Raw genomic sequence first — 15116 nt, 5'->3', positions numbered from 1 at the left:
TAACCCCCTCACCCACCCTCTCCCCCATTTACACACACCGGGCAGTCTGTTCCCCCTATCGGAGGGGGGATTAACCCCTCACCCACCCTCTCCCCATTTACACACACCCGGGCAGTCTGTTCCCCCTATCAGAGGGGGGTTAACCCCCTCACCCATCCTCTCCCCATTTACACACACCGGGCAGTCTGTTCCCCCTATAGGAGGGGGATTAACCCCCTCACCCACCCTCTCCCCATTTACACACACCGGGCAGTCTGTTCCCCCTATCGGAGGGGGGATTAACACCCTCACCCACCCACTCCCCATTTACACACACCGGGCAGTCTGTTCCCCTTCTCGGAGGGGGATTAACCCCCTCACCCACCCTCTCCCCATTTACACACACCGGGCAGTCTGTTCCCCCTATCGGAGGGGGATTAACCCCCTCACCCACCCTCTCCCCATTTACACACACCGGGCAGTCTGTTCCCCCTATCGGAGGGGGGTTAACCCCCTCACCCACCCTCTCCCCATTTACACACACCGGGCAGTCTTCCCCCTATCGGAGGGGGATTAACCCCCTCACCCACCCTCTCCCCATTTACACACACCGGGCAGTCTGTTCCCCCTATCGGAGGGGGGATTAACCCCCTCACCCACCCTCTCCCCATTTACACACACCGGGCAGTCTGTTCCCCCTATCGGAGGGGGGATTAACCCCCCTCCCCCACCCTCTCCCCATTTACACACACCGGGCAGTCTGTTCCCCCCTATCGAAGGGGGGGGAATTAACCCCCCTCACCCACCCTCTCCCCATTTACACCACACCGGGCAGTCTGTTCCCCCTATCGGAGGGGGGATTAACCCCCTCACCCACCCTCTCCCCATTTACACACACCGGGCAGGCCGGGAGAGGAGTGTGGGTAGGTGCGAGGTGAAGGAGTGAGGGGACAGAATGAGGGGAATAGGTTCAGAAGGCAATGCAATAGAAGAGGGAGGGGTGCGTGGAGGGGGGCTGAGGAGATGGTACAATGAGCAGAGGCAGAGGGAGGAAGGAATGAGGACAGAGAGCTTGCAGAAGGAACTACAGGAGAGGGAGGGCGGAGAGGGAGTGAAGGGAGGGTAGGAATGAATGAGACAAGGGTGGGGAGGAAGCAGGGACGTGAGGAGTTACAGGAGTGAGTGAAGGAAGGAGCAGAGTGTGGTTAGTGGGGAAAGAGTACGGGGTTCTGGAGGCGCGCAAAGGAGGTATGGAGTGAGCAAGGTGGAGGAAGAATGGGGGAGGAACGGGTTCAGGAGGAGGGGGAGTGTGGGTGGACGAGGGGGGAGTGTGGGTGGACGAGGGGGAGTGTGGGTGGACGAGGGGGAGTGTGGGTGGACGAGGGGGAGTGTGGGTGGACGAGGGGGAGTGTGGGTGGACGAGGGGGAGTGTGGGTGGACGAGGGGGAGTGTGGGGTGGACGAGGGGGAGTGTGGGTGGACGAGGGGGAGTGTGGGTGGACGAGGGGGAGTGTGGGTGGACGAGGGTGGAGTGTGGGTGGACGAGGGGAGTGTGGGTGGACGAGGGGGAGTGTGGGTGGACGAGGGGGAGTGTGGGTGGACGAGGGGGAGTGTGGGTGGACGAGGGGGAGTGTGGGTGGACGAGGGGAGTGTGGGTGGACGAGGGGAGTGTGGGTGGACGAGGGGGAGTGTGGGGTGGACGAGGGGGAGTGTGGGTGGACGAGGGGGAGTGTGGGTGGACGAGGGGGAGTGTGGGTGGACGAGGGGGAGTGTGGGTGGACGAGGGGAGTGTGGGTGGACGAGGGGGAGTGTGGGTGGACGAGGGGGAGTGTGGGTGGACGAGGGGGAGTGTGGGTGGACGAGGGGAGTGTGGGTGGACGAGGGGGAGTGTGGGTGGACGAGGGGAGCACGAGGGCGGGGGGGAGCACAAGCGGAAAGAACTTGGGGCAAGTGGGGTGAGTGCAATGGGGGGGGGTGAGGAAGCATGAGAGGGGACCAGAGGAGTGCAGTGGGGGTGGTGGGGAAGTGCGGGGTGGAGGGGGGGACGGAGGAGCCAGGGGGGGGCAGTGTGACAAGAGGGGTGGGAGTGCGAATGGGGGAGGAAGTGTGAGGGGAGTGGGGGAGGAAGGAGAGGGAGGAGCACGAGGAGGATGAATGCGAGGGGAGAGGGGAAGCGCGGGGGGGGTGTAGGAGTGTTTGGGAGGAGAGGGATGAGGGGAGGGGGGAGCGCGAGGGGAAAGGAGGGAGTTGGGAGAGCGCAAGAGGAGAGCGTGAGGGGGAGTGCATGAGGGGAGGGGGAGGAGCGCGAGGGGAGTGAGGGTGCGCGAGGGGGAGGGAGGGGGAGGAGCGCGAGGGGAGGGAGGGGGAGGAGCGCGAGGGGAGGGAGGGGGAGGAGCGCGAGGGGGAGGAGCACGAGGGGGGGAGAGGAGGGGGAGGAGCGCGAGGGGGAGGGAGGGGGAGGAGAGCCGAGGGGGAGGGAGGGGGGAGGAGCGCGAGGGGGAGGGAGGGGGAGGAGCGCGAGGGGGGAGGGAGGGGGAGGAGCGCGAGGGGGAGGAGGCACACGCGACAAAAGGTGTGTGTGTGTGAGAATGGGGATGGGGGAGGGGAAGGTGAGGGATGGAGAGCGTGCGACAAGAGGAGTGGGAGGGGGAGCGCGAGGCAGGTAATGGTTGCGAGGGCGGGAGGCGAGGTGTTGTCCGCAGTGCGCCTCCTCCGGGCGGGGCAGAGGGGGGAGGGGGAGGGGCGGTGATGGTGTCGAGGATCCGCCCGCACTCTCTCTGTGTCCTGGTCCGTCCGACTCTGTCTCAGTCCCCCGGCCCGATCGCACCGACTCTCCCGGTCGCCCGGATGCTGGAAAGGTGGGGGGGGGCGGGGGAAATGGGAATGGATATGGAGGAGGGGAGGGGGGCGGGGGGGGGGAGGAAGGAGGGGAGGGTGGAGGGAGGTGGGGGGGGGGGAGGGAGGTGGAGGTGAGGGGGGAGGAAGGGAGGGGCGGGCCAACGGGAGGGGGGCGGGGCAGATTGTGGAAGGGGGCGGGGGGTCAGGTTGTGGAAGGGGGGGCGGGGGGGTGGGGTATCAGTCCCTCAGGGGCGGGGGGTGGGGTGAGGCCGCCGCTGCCCCCCCCTGCTCCGTCTCTGCCCCGTTCTCGCTCACCCAGCGCCGTTTGAAGCGCAGTTTGAGGGGCATGAGGGGAGCTGCCAGGCTCGGCCCCGCGAGAGGAGCTGGAGGCCGGGGCTGGGGCTGGGGCCGGGCTGGGGCTGGGGCTGGGGTCGGGGCTGGGGCTGGGGGTCGGGGCCGGGGGTCGGGGCCGGCTGGTGAGGCGCGGGGCTGGGCCCGGCGAAGGTCGCGTCGGCGGTGCGGGGCTTGCGGCCGGGTGGCGGGGCCTGGAGCCTGATGCTGGGGGCGGGCGGCTCGTCCTCGACGGCGGGGGGGGGTGTGGGTGTGGGTGTGGGTGACCGGGACCGGGTACCGGGCCAGCGGGAAGGAGCGTGGACTCAGGTGGTACTGGTAGACGGAGCGGGCGTGGGCCTGCAGCCACAGGCTCATCTCCTCGGGGTTGAAGCTGAAGCGCACCCCCCCCTGGGGCCCGGGCCCGGTCCTGGTGCCGGTCCGGGGCTCAGGCCGAAGCCGGGCCCCAGGGGCGGCCCCCCGGGGGAGAAGGGGCTGACCGCCTCCGGCTGGTACAGCCGCACGGCGGCGGGGGCCGGAGGCGGGTAGCGGAGCCTGGCCTCCTGCTCCGGGGATGCCCGGCGGCGGGCTGCAGCTGCCAACGCCGCCCCGGTGCTGCCGCTGGTGCTGCGCTGCAACAAGCCGGGGACAGGGGCTCCGGGCCCGGGGAAGGTGAACAGGGAAGAGCCGCTGGGGATGGGGGGAGCGCTCTGGGGAACGGCACCTGCCAACAGCAAAGGGGGAACGGGAGAGGGGTGGGGGTGGTGGGGGGGGGTGGTGGGAGAGAGGGAGAGGAGGGAGGGGAGAGAGAGGGAGAGGAGGGAGGGGAGAGAGAGGGAGAGGAGGGAGGGGAGAGAGAGGGAGAGGAGGGAGGGGAGAGAGAGTGGAGAGGAGGGAGGGGAGAGGAGGGGAGGGGAGAGAGAGGAGAGGAGGGAGGGGAGAGAGAGAGGGAGAGGAGGGAGGGGGAGAGGGGGGAGGGAGGGAGGGTGGGAGAGAGGGAGAGGAGGGAGGGGAGAGAGAGGGAGAGGAGGGAGGGGAGAGAGAGAGGGAGAGGAGGGAGGGGAGAGAGAGGGGAGAAGAGGGAGGGGGAGAGAGAGGGAGAGGAGGGAGGGGAGAGAGAGGGAGAAGAGGGAGGGGAGAGAGAGGGAGAGGAGGGAGGGGAGAGGGGGGAGGGAGGGAGGTGGGAGAGAGGGAGAGGAGGGAGGGGAGAGAGAGGGAGAGGAGGGAGGGGAGAGAGAGAGGGAGAGGAGGGAGGAGAGAGAGGGAGAAGAGGGAGGGGAGAGAGAGGGAGAGGAGGGAGGGGAGAGAGAGAGGGAGAGGAGGGAGGGGAGAGAGAGGGAGGGGAGAGAGAGAGGGAGAGGAGGGAGGGGAGAGAGAGGGAGAAGAGGGAGGGAGAGAGAGGGAGAGGAGGGAGGGGAGAGGAGGGAGTTTGGAGGGGGGGAGAGGGGGGGTGGTGGGAGGGGAGAGGAGGAAGAAGAGGGAGGGGGATGGCAAATATAAATAAACAAAACATTAGACGTTGCAATTAGAGAAAGTTCATCTTCCAAATGCAGAGAGAGCAAGCTGATGGGGGAGGCAAAGACAGGGAATGTCCCACAGACAGACACACACACACACACACACACAGATGGACAGGAGAGGCTCCTCGGATGCGGCCTGCCCTACTGTGCTTTTCCAGCACCACTCTGATCTGAACTCGGGGTTTCCAGCATCCGCGGCCGTCATTTTTGCCTTGGAGAGGGATTAGACTTCCAGGGGGACAGGGCGAGAGTGGGTACCGCAGATGCTGGGGATGAGTGTGGCGCTGGGAAAGCACAGCCTGGGTCAGGCAGCATCCCAGGAGTATCCCAATGAAGGGCTTTTGCCCTTCCTTGTCGACTCTCCTGCTCCTTGGGATGCTGCCTAACCCAGGCTGTGCTTTCCCAGCACCGCACGCTCTAATCCTGACTCTAACCTCCAGCAGCTGCAATACTCACTTCACCTTGGACATTCCCCCCCACCCCAAATCCCACACTCTCTCCTGGCCACTGGACGTCTAATCCCTGTCCTGTAGACCTCCGTGACATTCCCTGTCTCTGCCTCTCCTCCCCCACCCCAATCACCTTGCTCTCTGTTTTGGAAGATGTCTCAAAGATTAAACAGTGTGAGTGAATTAACCGACAGATTTTTTTTTTTTTAAGGTTAGAACTGCTATGGTGCGGAACAGGCCCTTTCGCCCAACGGGGGCAGCACAGTGGTTAGCGCTGCTGCCTCACGGCGCCAGGGACCCAGGTTCGATTCAGCCTTGGGTGACTGTGTGCGTGGAGTTGGCACGTTCTCCCCGTGTCGGCGTGGGTTTCCTCCGGGTGCTCCGGTTTCCTCCCACAGTCCAAAGATGTGCAGGTTAGGGTGAACTGGCCGAGCTAAATTGCCCCATAGTGTTGGGTGCATTAGTCAGAGGGAAAAGGGTCTGGGAAGGTTGGTGTGGACTTGTTGAGCTGAAGGGCCTGTTTCACACACTGTAGAGGAATCTAATCTAATCCAAATACAAAATCCACAGTTACCCTCCGAAGAGGAACCCACCCAGACCCATTCCCCCTACCCGTATTACTTACTAATACTCCCGACTGATTACTCCCGACTGATGCATCTCACACTGTAGGTCATTTAGCAAGGCCAACTCACTTGACCTGCGCACCTTTGGATTGTGGGAGGAAAGCATGCAGAATGTGCAAACTCTCAGAATGGAGAGATCACAGAATCTCTACAGTGCGGTAAGGAGCCACTTGGCCCATCGAGATGGCACAGCCCATCTGAAGGGCATCCCGCCCACTCCCCTGTCCTGGTAGCCCCACATTTCCCATCGCCGTTCCACCCTAACCTGTACATCTTCGGACTGTGGGAGGAAACCGGAACACCTGGAGGGAAACCCACGCAGACACGGGGAGAAGGTGCAAATTCCACACACAGTTATCAGAGGCTGGAATCGAACCTGGGTCCCTGGCACTGTGAGTCACCGTGTCAGCCTTGGGATAACGGATTTGCACCCTGTCTTCTCATCTCAGCCTGAACCCCGTTTCTGACAGCCTACTACTCTCACTCGCTCACCAAAGCCTGGCATAATTCTCACTGGCCAGGATGTACACCCTTCTCTGAGTAACGTCGGACTTCCAGTCTGCGAACACACCAGACTCAGACTCCTGCAAATCTCTTATTCACAAATAGATCACCATGAACGCCTCAATTAGATTCCAATCTGTAGTTCACTCCCTGACATCTGTTATTCTATGCATAAACCATCTGAAATCCGCGATGAGATTGCAGTCTGTAACTAACTCCTGGGTATCTGTAATTTGACATACAACCCACTCTGAATTCCTCAATAAGATTCCAGTCTGTAACTCCCTCCCGGGGTATCTGTTATTCTGTATATAACCCACCCTGAACACCTCGATTAGATTCCAGTCTGTAACTCACTCCCGGGGTATCTGTTATTCTGTATATAACCCACCCTGAACCCCTCGATTAGATTCCAGTCTGTAACTCACTCCCGGGTATCTGTTATTCTGTATATAACCCACCCTGAACCCCTCGATTAGATTCCAGTCTGTAACTCACTCCCGGGGTATCTGTTATTCTGTATATAACCCACCGTGAACACCTCGATTAGATTCCAGTCTGTAACTCACTCCGGGTATCTGTTATTCTGTATATAACCCACCCTGAACCCCTCGATTAGATTCCAGTCTGTAACTCACTCCCGGGGTATCTGTTATTCTGTATATAACCCACCCTGAACCCCTCGATTAGATTCCAGTCTGTAACTCACTCCCGGGGTATCTGTTATTCTGTATATAACCCACCCTGAACCCCTCGATTAGATTCCAGTCTGTAACTCACTCCGGGGTATCTGTTATTCTGTATATAACCCACCCTGAACCCCTCGATTAGATTCCAGTCTGTAACTCACTCCCGGGGTATCTGTTATTCTGTATATAACCCACCCTGAATCCCTCGATTCGATTCCAGTCTGTAACTCACTCCTGGCTATGTGTAATTCTAAATATAAACCACACTGATCCCTCCATTAGATTCCAGACTGTAATGCACTTATGCATGTCTGTTATTCAATTTAAAACCCACCCTGAATCCCTCGATTAGATTCCCATCTTACTCCTGGGAGCCTGTTATGTATAAAAGCCACCCCAATCGCTTTGATTCGGTCCCAGTCTGTAACTCACTCCCAGGTATCTGATATTCTGTACATATACCACCCGGGCCCCTTGATTAGATTCCAGACTATCTATACATAAACAACGCTGAACCCCTCAATCATATGCTAGTCTGTAACTTGCTTCGGGGTAGCTGTTATTCGATATATAACCCACCCTGAACCCCTCAATTAGATTCCAGTCTGTAACTCACTCCTGGGGTATCTGTTATTCTGTATATAACCCACCCTGGACCCCTCGATTAGATTCCAGTCTGTAACGCACTCCCGGGTATCTGTTATTCTGTATATAACCCACCCTGAACCCTTTGATTAGATTCCAGTCTGTAACTCACTCCCGGGTATCTGTTATTCTGTATATAACACACACTGAATCCCTCAATTAGTTTCCATTCTGTTACTCACTCCTGGTATTCTTATTTGAAATATTAATAACCTCTATCCCATTGATGAGATTCCAGTCTGTAACTCACTCCCGGGTATCTGTTATTCTGTATATAACCCACCCTGAACCCTTTGATTAGATTCCAGTCTGTAACTCACTCCCGGGTATCTGTTATTCTGTATATAACCCACCCTGGACCCCTCGATTAGATTCCAGTCTGTAACGCACTCCCGGGTATCTGTTATTCTGTATATAACCCACCCTGAACCCCTCGATTAGATTCCAGTCTGTAACTCCCTCCCGGGGTATCTGTTATTCTGTATATAACCCACCCTGAACCCCCTCGATTAGATTCCAGTCTGTAACTCACTCCCGGGGTATCTGTTATTCTGTATATAACCCACCCTGAACCCCTCGATTAGATTCCAGTCTGTAACTCCCTCCCGGGGTATCTGTTATTGTGTATATAACCCACCCTGAACCCCTCAATTAGATTCCAGTCTGTAACTCACTCCCGGGTATCTGTTATTCTGTATATAACCCACCCTGAACCCCTCGATAAGATTCCAGTCTGTAACTCACTCCCGGGGTATCTGTTATTGTGTATATAACCCACCCTGAACCCCTCGATTAGATTCCAGTCTGTAACTCACTCCCTGGTATCTGTTATTCTGTATATAACCCACCCTGAACCCCTCGATTAGATTCCAGTCTGTAACTCACTCCCGGGGTATCTGTTATTGTGTATATAACCCACCCTGAACCCCTCGATGAGATTCCAGTCTGTAACTCACTCCCGGGTATCTGTTATTCTGTATATAACCCACCCTGAACCCCTCGATGAGATTCCAGTCTGTAACTCACTCCCTGGTATCTGTTATTCTGTATATAACCCACCCTGAACCCCTCGATTAGTTTCCAGTCTGTTACTCACTCCTGGTATTCTTATTTGAAATATTAATGACCTCTATCCCATTGATGAGATTCCAGTCTGTAACTCACTCCCGGGGTATCTGTTATTCTGTATATAACCCACCCTGAACCCCTCGATTAGATTCCAGTCTGTAACTCACTCCCGGGGTATCTGTTATTCTGTATATAACCCACCCTGAACCCCTCAATTAGATTCCAGTCTGTAACTCACTCCCGGGGTATCTGTTATTCTGTATATAACCCACCCTGAACCCCTCGATTAGATTCCAGTCTGTAACTCCCTCCCGGGGTATCTGTTATTCTGTATATAACCCACCCTGAACCCCTCGATTAGATTCCAGTCTGTAACTCACTCCCGGGGTATCTGTTATTCTGTATATAACCCACCCTGAACCCCTCGATTAGATTCCAGTCTGTAACTCACTCCTGGGTATCTGTTATTCTGTATATAACCCACCCTGAACCCCTCGATTAGATTCCAGTCTGTAACTCACTCCCGGGGTATCTGTTATTCTGTATATAACCCACCCTGAACCCCTCGATTAGATTCCAGTCTGTAACTCACTCCCGGGGTATCTGTTATTCTGTATATAACCCACCCTGAACCCCTCGATTAGATTCCAGTCTGTAACTCACTCCCGGGTATCTGTTATTCTGTAGATAAACCACCCTGAACCCCTCGATTAGATTCCAGTCTGTAACTCCCTCCCGGGGTATCTGTTATTCTGTATATAACCCACCCTGAACCCCTCGATTAGATTCCAGTCTGTAACTCACTCCCGGGGTATCTGTTATTCTGTATATAACCCACCCTGAACCCCTCGATTAGATTCCAGTCTGTAACTCACTCCCGGGGTATCTGTTATTCTGTATATAACCCACCCTGAACCCCTCGATTAGATTCCAGTCTGTAACTCACTCCCGGGGTGTCTGTTATTCTGTATATAACCCACCCTGAACCCCTCGATTAGATTCCAGTCTGTAACTCACTCCTGGGGTATCTGTTATTCTGTATATAACCCACCCTGAATCCCTCGATTAGATACCAGTCTGTAACTCACTCCCGGGGTATCTGTTATTCTTTATATAACCCACCCTGAACCCCTCGATTAGATTCCAGTCTGTAACTCCCTCCCAGGTATCTGTTATTCTATATATAACCCACCCTGAACCCCTCGATTAGATTCCAGTCTGTAACTCACTCACTGGTATCTGTTATTCTGTATATAACCCACCCTGAACCCCTCGATGAGATTCCAGTCTGTTACTCACTCCCTGGTATCTGTTATTCTGTATATAACCCACCCTGAACCCCTCGATTAGATTCCAGTCTGTAACTCACTCCCGGGTATCTGTTATTCTGTAGATAACCCACCCTGAACCCCTCGATTAGATTCCAGTCTGTAACTCACTCTTGGGTATCTGTTATTCTGTAGATAAACCACCCTGAACCCCTCGATTAGAGTCCAGTCTGTAACGCACTCCCGGGCTATCTGTTATTCTATATATAACCCACCCTGAACCCTTCGATTAGGTTCCAGTCTGTAACTCACTCCCAAGGTATCTGTTATTCTGTATATAACCCACCCCAAATCCCTTGATTAGATTCCAGTCTGTAACTCACTCTTGGGTATCTGTTATTCTGTAGATAAACCACCCTGAACCCCTCGATTAGATTCCAGTCTGTAACGCACTCCCGGGCTATCTGTTATTCTATATATAACCCACCCTGAACCCTTCGATTAGGTTCCAGTCTGTAACTCACTCCCGAGGTATCTGTTATTCTGAATATAACCCACCCCAAATCCCTTGATTAGATTCTAGTCTGTAACTCACACCCAGGTATCTGTTATTCTGTATATAACCCACCCTGAACCCCTCGATTAGATTCCAGTCTGTAACTCACGCCCAGATATCTGTTATTCTGTCTATAACCCACCCTGAACCCCTCGATTAGATTCCAGTCTGTAACTCCCTCCCGGGGTATCTGTTATTCTGTATATACCCCACCCTGAACCCCTCGATTAGATTCCAGTCTGTAACTCCCTCCCGGGTATCTGTTATTCTGTATATAACCCACCCTGAACCCCTCGATTAGATTCCAGTCTGTAACTCCCTCCCGGGGTATCTGTTATTCTGTCTATAACCCACCCTGAATCCCTCGATTAGATTCCAGTCTGTAACTCACTCCCGGGGTATCTGTTATTCTGTATATACCCCACCCTGAACCCCTCGATTAGATTCCAGTCTGTAACTCCCTCCCGGGGTATCTGTTATTCTGTATATAACCCACCATGAACCCCTCGATTCGATTCCAGTCTGTAACTCACTCCCTGGTATCTGTTATTCTGTATATAACCCACCCTGAACCCCTCGATTCGATTCCAGTCCATGAGTCCCTCTCCAGAAGGTTGACTCTGACCTTGCATTACACTCACCAGATCCTCGTACGTCGATGAAGGGATAGTTCACCATCAGCATTTTATTGAAGTTAAACTTATAAGTAAATCGTTTCCCTTTGGTTTTGTGGAGAATTCTCTTGTTGTAGTAATACCTGGGTAAAGGAGAGAAAGGTTAGTGATCGGGGGAGACACAGGCATGGGAAGCAGTCGGGAGGTGGGGGAAGAGAGACAGACACACACAGAGAAATGAGGGAGAGACAGAGTTAGAGGCATCGTGACCAAAACATAGAAACAGATGGTGGGGGAAGAGAGAGAATGAGACACACACAGAGCGTGGATGGAGAGAGGGAGGATTAAGAAGGGGCGGGGGGGGGGGGGGGGGGGGGGCAGAATGTGTGTGAGAGAGAGAGATTTGGGGGAATGAAGAATGCAAGAGAAAGAGATATAGGGGGATTGAGAAAGAGAGAGAGAGAGAGCGCGCGAGCGAGAAATGGGGGGGGGGGGTGGAGAATGAGAGAGAGAAATGGGGGCTTGGAGGGTATGTATGAGAGAGAGAGAGAGAGAATGGAAAAGAGAGAAACATGGAAAGAGACAGATGGGGGATGGAGATGGGGGGGGGGGAGGAAGGGAGAATGGTGCAGATGGAGAATGAGAAAGGAAGGGAGGTAAAATGAGAGAGGGGGGAGGGTTGGGAAAATGAGAGAGGAGGTGGGGGATGGGGAATCAGAGGGAGAGTGTGGGGGTTTGGAGAATGGGGGGGGGTGGGGGGCGGGATGCGGATGAGGGAAGCAATTTGTGTTGGGAGGGTTGTGTGGAGAGTGCAGGGTGTTGGAGAAGCAGGGGAAGGGAGACCGAATCGAGATGAAGCCAGATGGGGAGGACACAAAGGGAGGTGGGTCAGAGACATGGGGGGGGAAACAGAGGGTGAGGCGGTGAGATAGGAATGACACAAGTCAAGTCTGGGGCAGAGAGAGAGGGTGATGCTAGGGTTCAGGAGCAGACGGTGGGGGGGGGGGGGGGGGGGGTGACAGTGTGATAGGGGAGACAGCAAAAGAGCAAGAGGTGGAGGGACTGGACATGGGAACCAGATAAAGCGCTGGATAGAGGGAAAAAGCAGAGGGAGGGAAGGCTGGGCAGACAGACAGATGGGGGAGAAAGAGAGGATGAGAGAAACTGTGGGAGCTTTACTCTGTATCTAACCCCGTGCTGTCCCTGTCCTGGGAGTGTTTGATGGGGGGACAGTGTAGAGGGAGCTTGACTCTGTATCTAACCCCGTGCTGTCCCTGTCCTGGGAGTGTTTGATGGGGGGACAGTGTAGAGGGAGCTTGACTCTGTATCTAACCCCGTGCTGTCCCTGTCCTGGGAGTGTTTGACGGGGGACAGTGTAGAGGGAGCTTTACTCTGTATCTAACCCCGTGCTGTCCCTGTCCCTGGGAGTGTTTGATGGGGGGACAGTGTAGAGGGAGCTTTACTCTGTATCTAACCCTGTGCTGTCCCTGTCCCTGGGAGTGTTTGATGGGGAACAGTGTAGAGGGAGCTTTACTCTGTATCTAACCCCGTGCTGTCCCTGTCCTGGGAGGGTTTGATTTTGACTGGCAGACATCGACCTGACCTCGCTGCTTACCTGAGGGCTCGGCTGAGCTTGTCGTAGTTCATTTGAGGTTTACACTTCCTCATTCCCCAGAGCCGAGCCACCTCATCTGGGTCCTTGATGACAAACTCTCCGTAATCTCCCTGCCAGGCGATGACTTCCCGATATTCCTCTTTCCGCAGCAGGTCCAGGATGAAGTGCCAGAGCTGGACCTGGCGACTCCCGGGGCTAGAGTCAGGCTTGTAGGCCCAGTCTGGGTAGGCCAAGCCTGTGAGAGGCAGGCCCCGGAAACATAGAACAGAGACAGGCGGTTAGGGGAATGACACAGCCCAAGATCTGAACCCCTTAAATCATGGCCTGAGACTCAGATACTGGGAGGAAGCCATTCAGTCCATCACGAGCCTGTTAAACAAGACAGGGGAGATAGCCATTCAGCCCCTCTGGAGCCATTCGCACCAGAAGAGAGGAAGAACGTTCAGCCCACTTGAGTCTGTTAGGCCAGAGGAGACTGCTCAGCCCTTCTTGGGGAACAGAAGGAAGCTCATTCACCCTCTCTTCAAGCTGGGAGGAAGGACATTCACCAGACCTCAAGGTGGGCCATTCAGCCCCCCGTTGATTCTGCCCCCCAACATGTCCATCTTCCCTCCACTGTATCCCCAGGCACCCTCCCCATGCCCTGAATGACTTACCCACCGGCCGTGCTCCACCGACGCCACACTCTTTCCTCCCACCCACCCACGCCACACTCTTCCCCCCCACACTCTCTCCTGTCCACGCAGGACGCCATCAAGACGCCATGGGCGGCACGGTGGCACAGTGGTTAGCACTGCTGCCTCACAGCGCCAGAGACCCGGGTTCAACTCCTGCCTCAGGGCGACTGACTGTGTGGAGTTTGCACGTTCTCCCCGTGTCTGCGTGGGTTTCCTCCGGGTGCTCCGGTTTCTTCCCACAGTCCAAAGATGTGCAGGTTAGGGTGAATTGGCCATGCTAAATTGCCCGTAGTGTTAGGTGAGGGGTAGATGTAGGGGTATGGGTGGGTTGGCGGGGCGGTGTGGACTTGTCGGGCCGAAGGGCCTGTTTCCACACTGTAATGTAATCTAATCTAACGACTGCCCGCACCCCTCCCCCCACCTTTGCCCACCGCCCCGTCTAGCCCTCCCGGACCCCCCCCCCAATGCCAGCTCCCCCTGTTGGACATCACCGTCCCCCCCCCCCCCCAGCCTCACCCACCCACCCCCCCCAGCCTAACCCACCCCCCCCCCCCAGCCTCACCCACTCCGTTACTGCTGTCGTCCTCCTCCTCCCCCTCCTCTCCTTTCACCCCGGCGGTCTTCATGGCTCGAGGATGGGAGGGTAAGGGGGCGCGGTGGGGGTGGGGGTGGGGGGTGGGGGTGGGGGCGGTGTGTACGTCCACGTCTCAGAGTCAAAAGGGGGGGGGGGGGGGGGAACAAACAAAACAAAAAAAAAACCAAACAAATTAAACCCAAAGGCAAACTCTACTTTTTTTTTTTGGCCGGCTTGAAAAAGAAACAGTAGGTGCCTTTAAGGAGGGGGGTGGGGGGTGGGGTGGTTGGGAGGGAGGACTTGCCCCTTTAACTGGAGACCCCACATTCCTCCAGGGGGACCATCTTGCCCCCACGAACCCCCCTCCTCCTCCTCGTCGTCCTCCTCCAAGATCCAGTCGCTGCCTGGGCGAGAGCGGAAGTCGTCGCGCCCTTGATGACGCACGTCCTGCCCAGCGTTTGTCCCGGCGACGCCCCGCTGATGACGACGGGTAGAAGACCCGCTGACCGTGACGGCTCCCCCCGTCCCTCCCGCATTTCCAATCCGGGCGGTACACCCCCCCCCCCCGTTACGCCGGAAGGGCCGTGGGGCGACCGAACCTATCGCCGACCGCCGGGCGAGCTCCGACCTGGTTTTTTTTCCCCCCCCCCCGGCTCCCCGAAACGCTCCCACCCCCACCCCCACCGCCACCGCCACCGCCACCGCCACCGCCACCGCCACCGCCGGGCGGCGTCCAAGATGGCGGCGGCCGCCCCTCGAACGAAGGCCGTCGCCATCTTGGTGCGGGGCAAACCGTGAGTGGGACGCGCGTGCGCAACTCCCGCGGGGGGGAAAGAAAATGGCCCGGTGCCATCTTGGTGCGGGGCAAACCGTGAGTGGGACGCGCGTGCGCAACTCCCGCGTGGGGGGGGAAAAAAATGGCCCGGTGCCATCTTGGTGCGGGGCAAACCGTGAGTGGGACGCGCGTGCGCAACTCCCGCGTGGGGGGGGGGGGAAAAATGGCCCGGTGCCATCTTGGTGCGGGGCGGACTACGCATGCGTGACTGCATCCTTGACCAGGGGGAAACAGGTTCCTCTTAAAGGGACCACGCTTGACTTTAAAGTCAAGTCTCAAAGTGGGGGGAGTGTTGGGACAATGTTGAATATCCACTCCACTAGTAACCCA

General features: G+C 56.8%; 1 protein-coding gene across 1 annotated transcript; it reads right to left on the bottom strand.

The window, feature by feature from the left end:
- Positions 1–3127: 3127 nt before the first annotated feature.
- Positions 3128–14047, bottom strand: LOC140468675 (ETS domain-containing transcription factor ERF-like). The gene is given in 7 exon segments (XM_072564751.1): positions 3128–3427; positions 3429–3785; positions 3787–3798; positions 3800–3870; positions 11113–11228; positions 12701–12935; positions 13940–14047. Coding segments are annotated over 7 exon segments (1155 nt in total). The 5' UTR covers positions 14004–14047.
- Positions 14048–15116: the final 1069 nt, after the last annotated feature.

The sequence above is a fragment of the Chiloscyllium punctatum genome, chromosome 47 (assembly GCF_047496795.1).
Source record: "Chiloscyllium punctatum isolate Juve2018m chromosome 47, sChiPun1.3, whole genome shotgun sequence".
Taxonomy (NCBI): Eukaryota; Metazoa; Chordata; class Chondrichthyes; order Orectolobiformes; family Hemiscylliidae; genus Chiloscyllium; species Chiloscyllium punctatum.
This window is presented reverse-complemented; position numbering and strand designations above follow the sequence as displayed.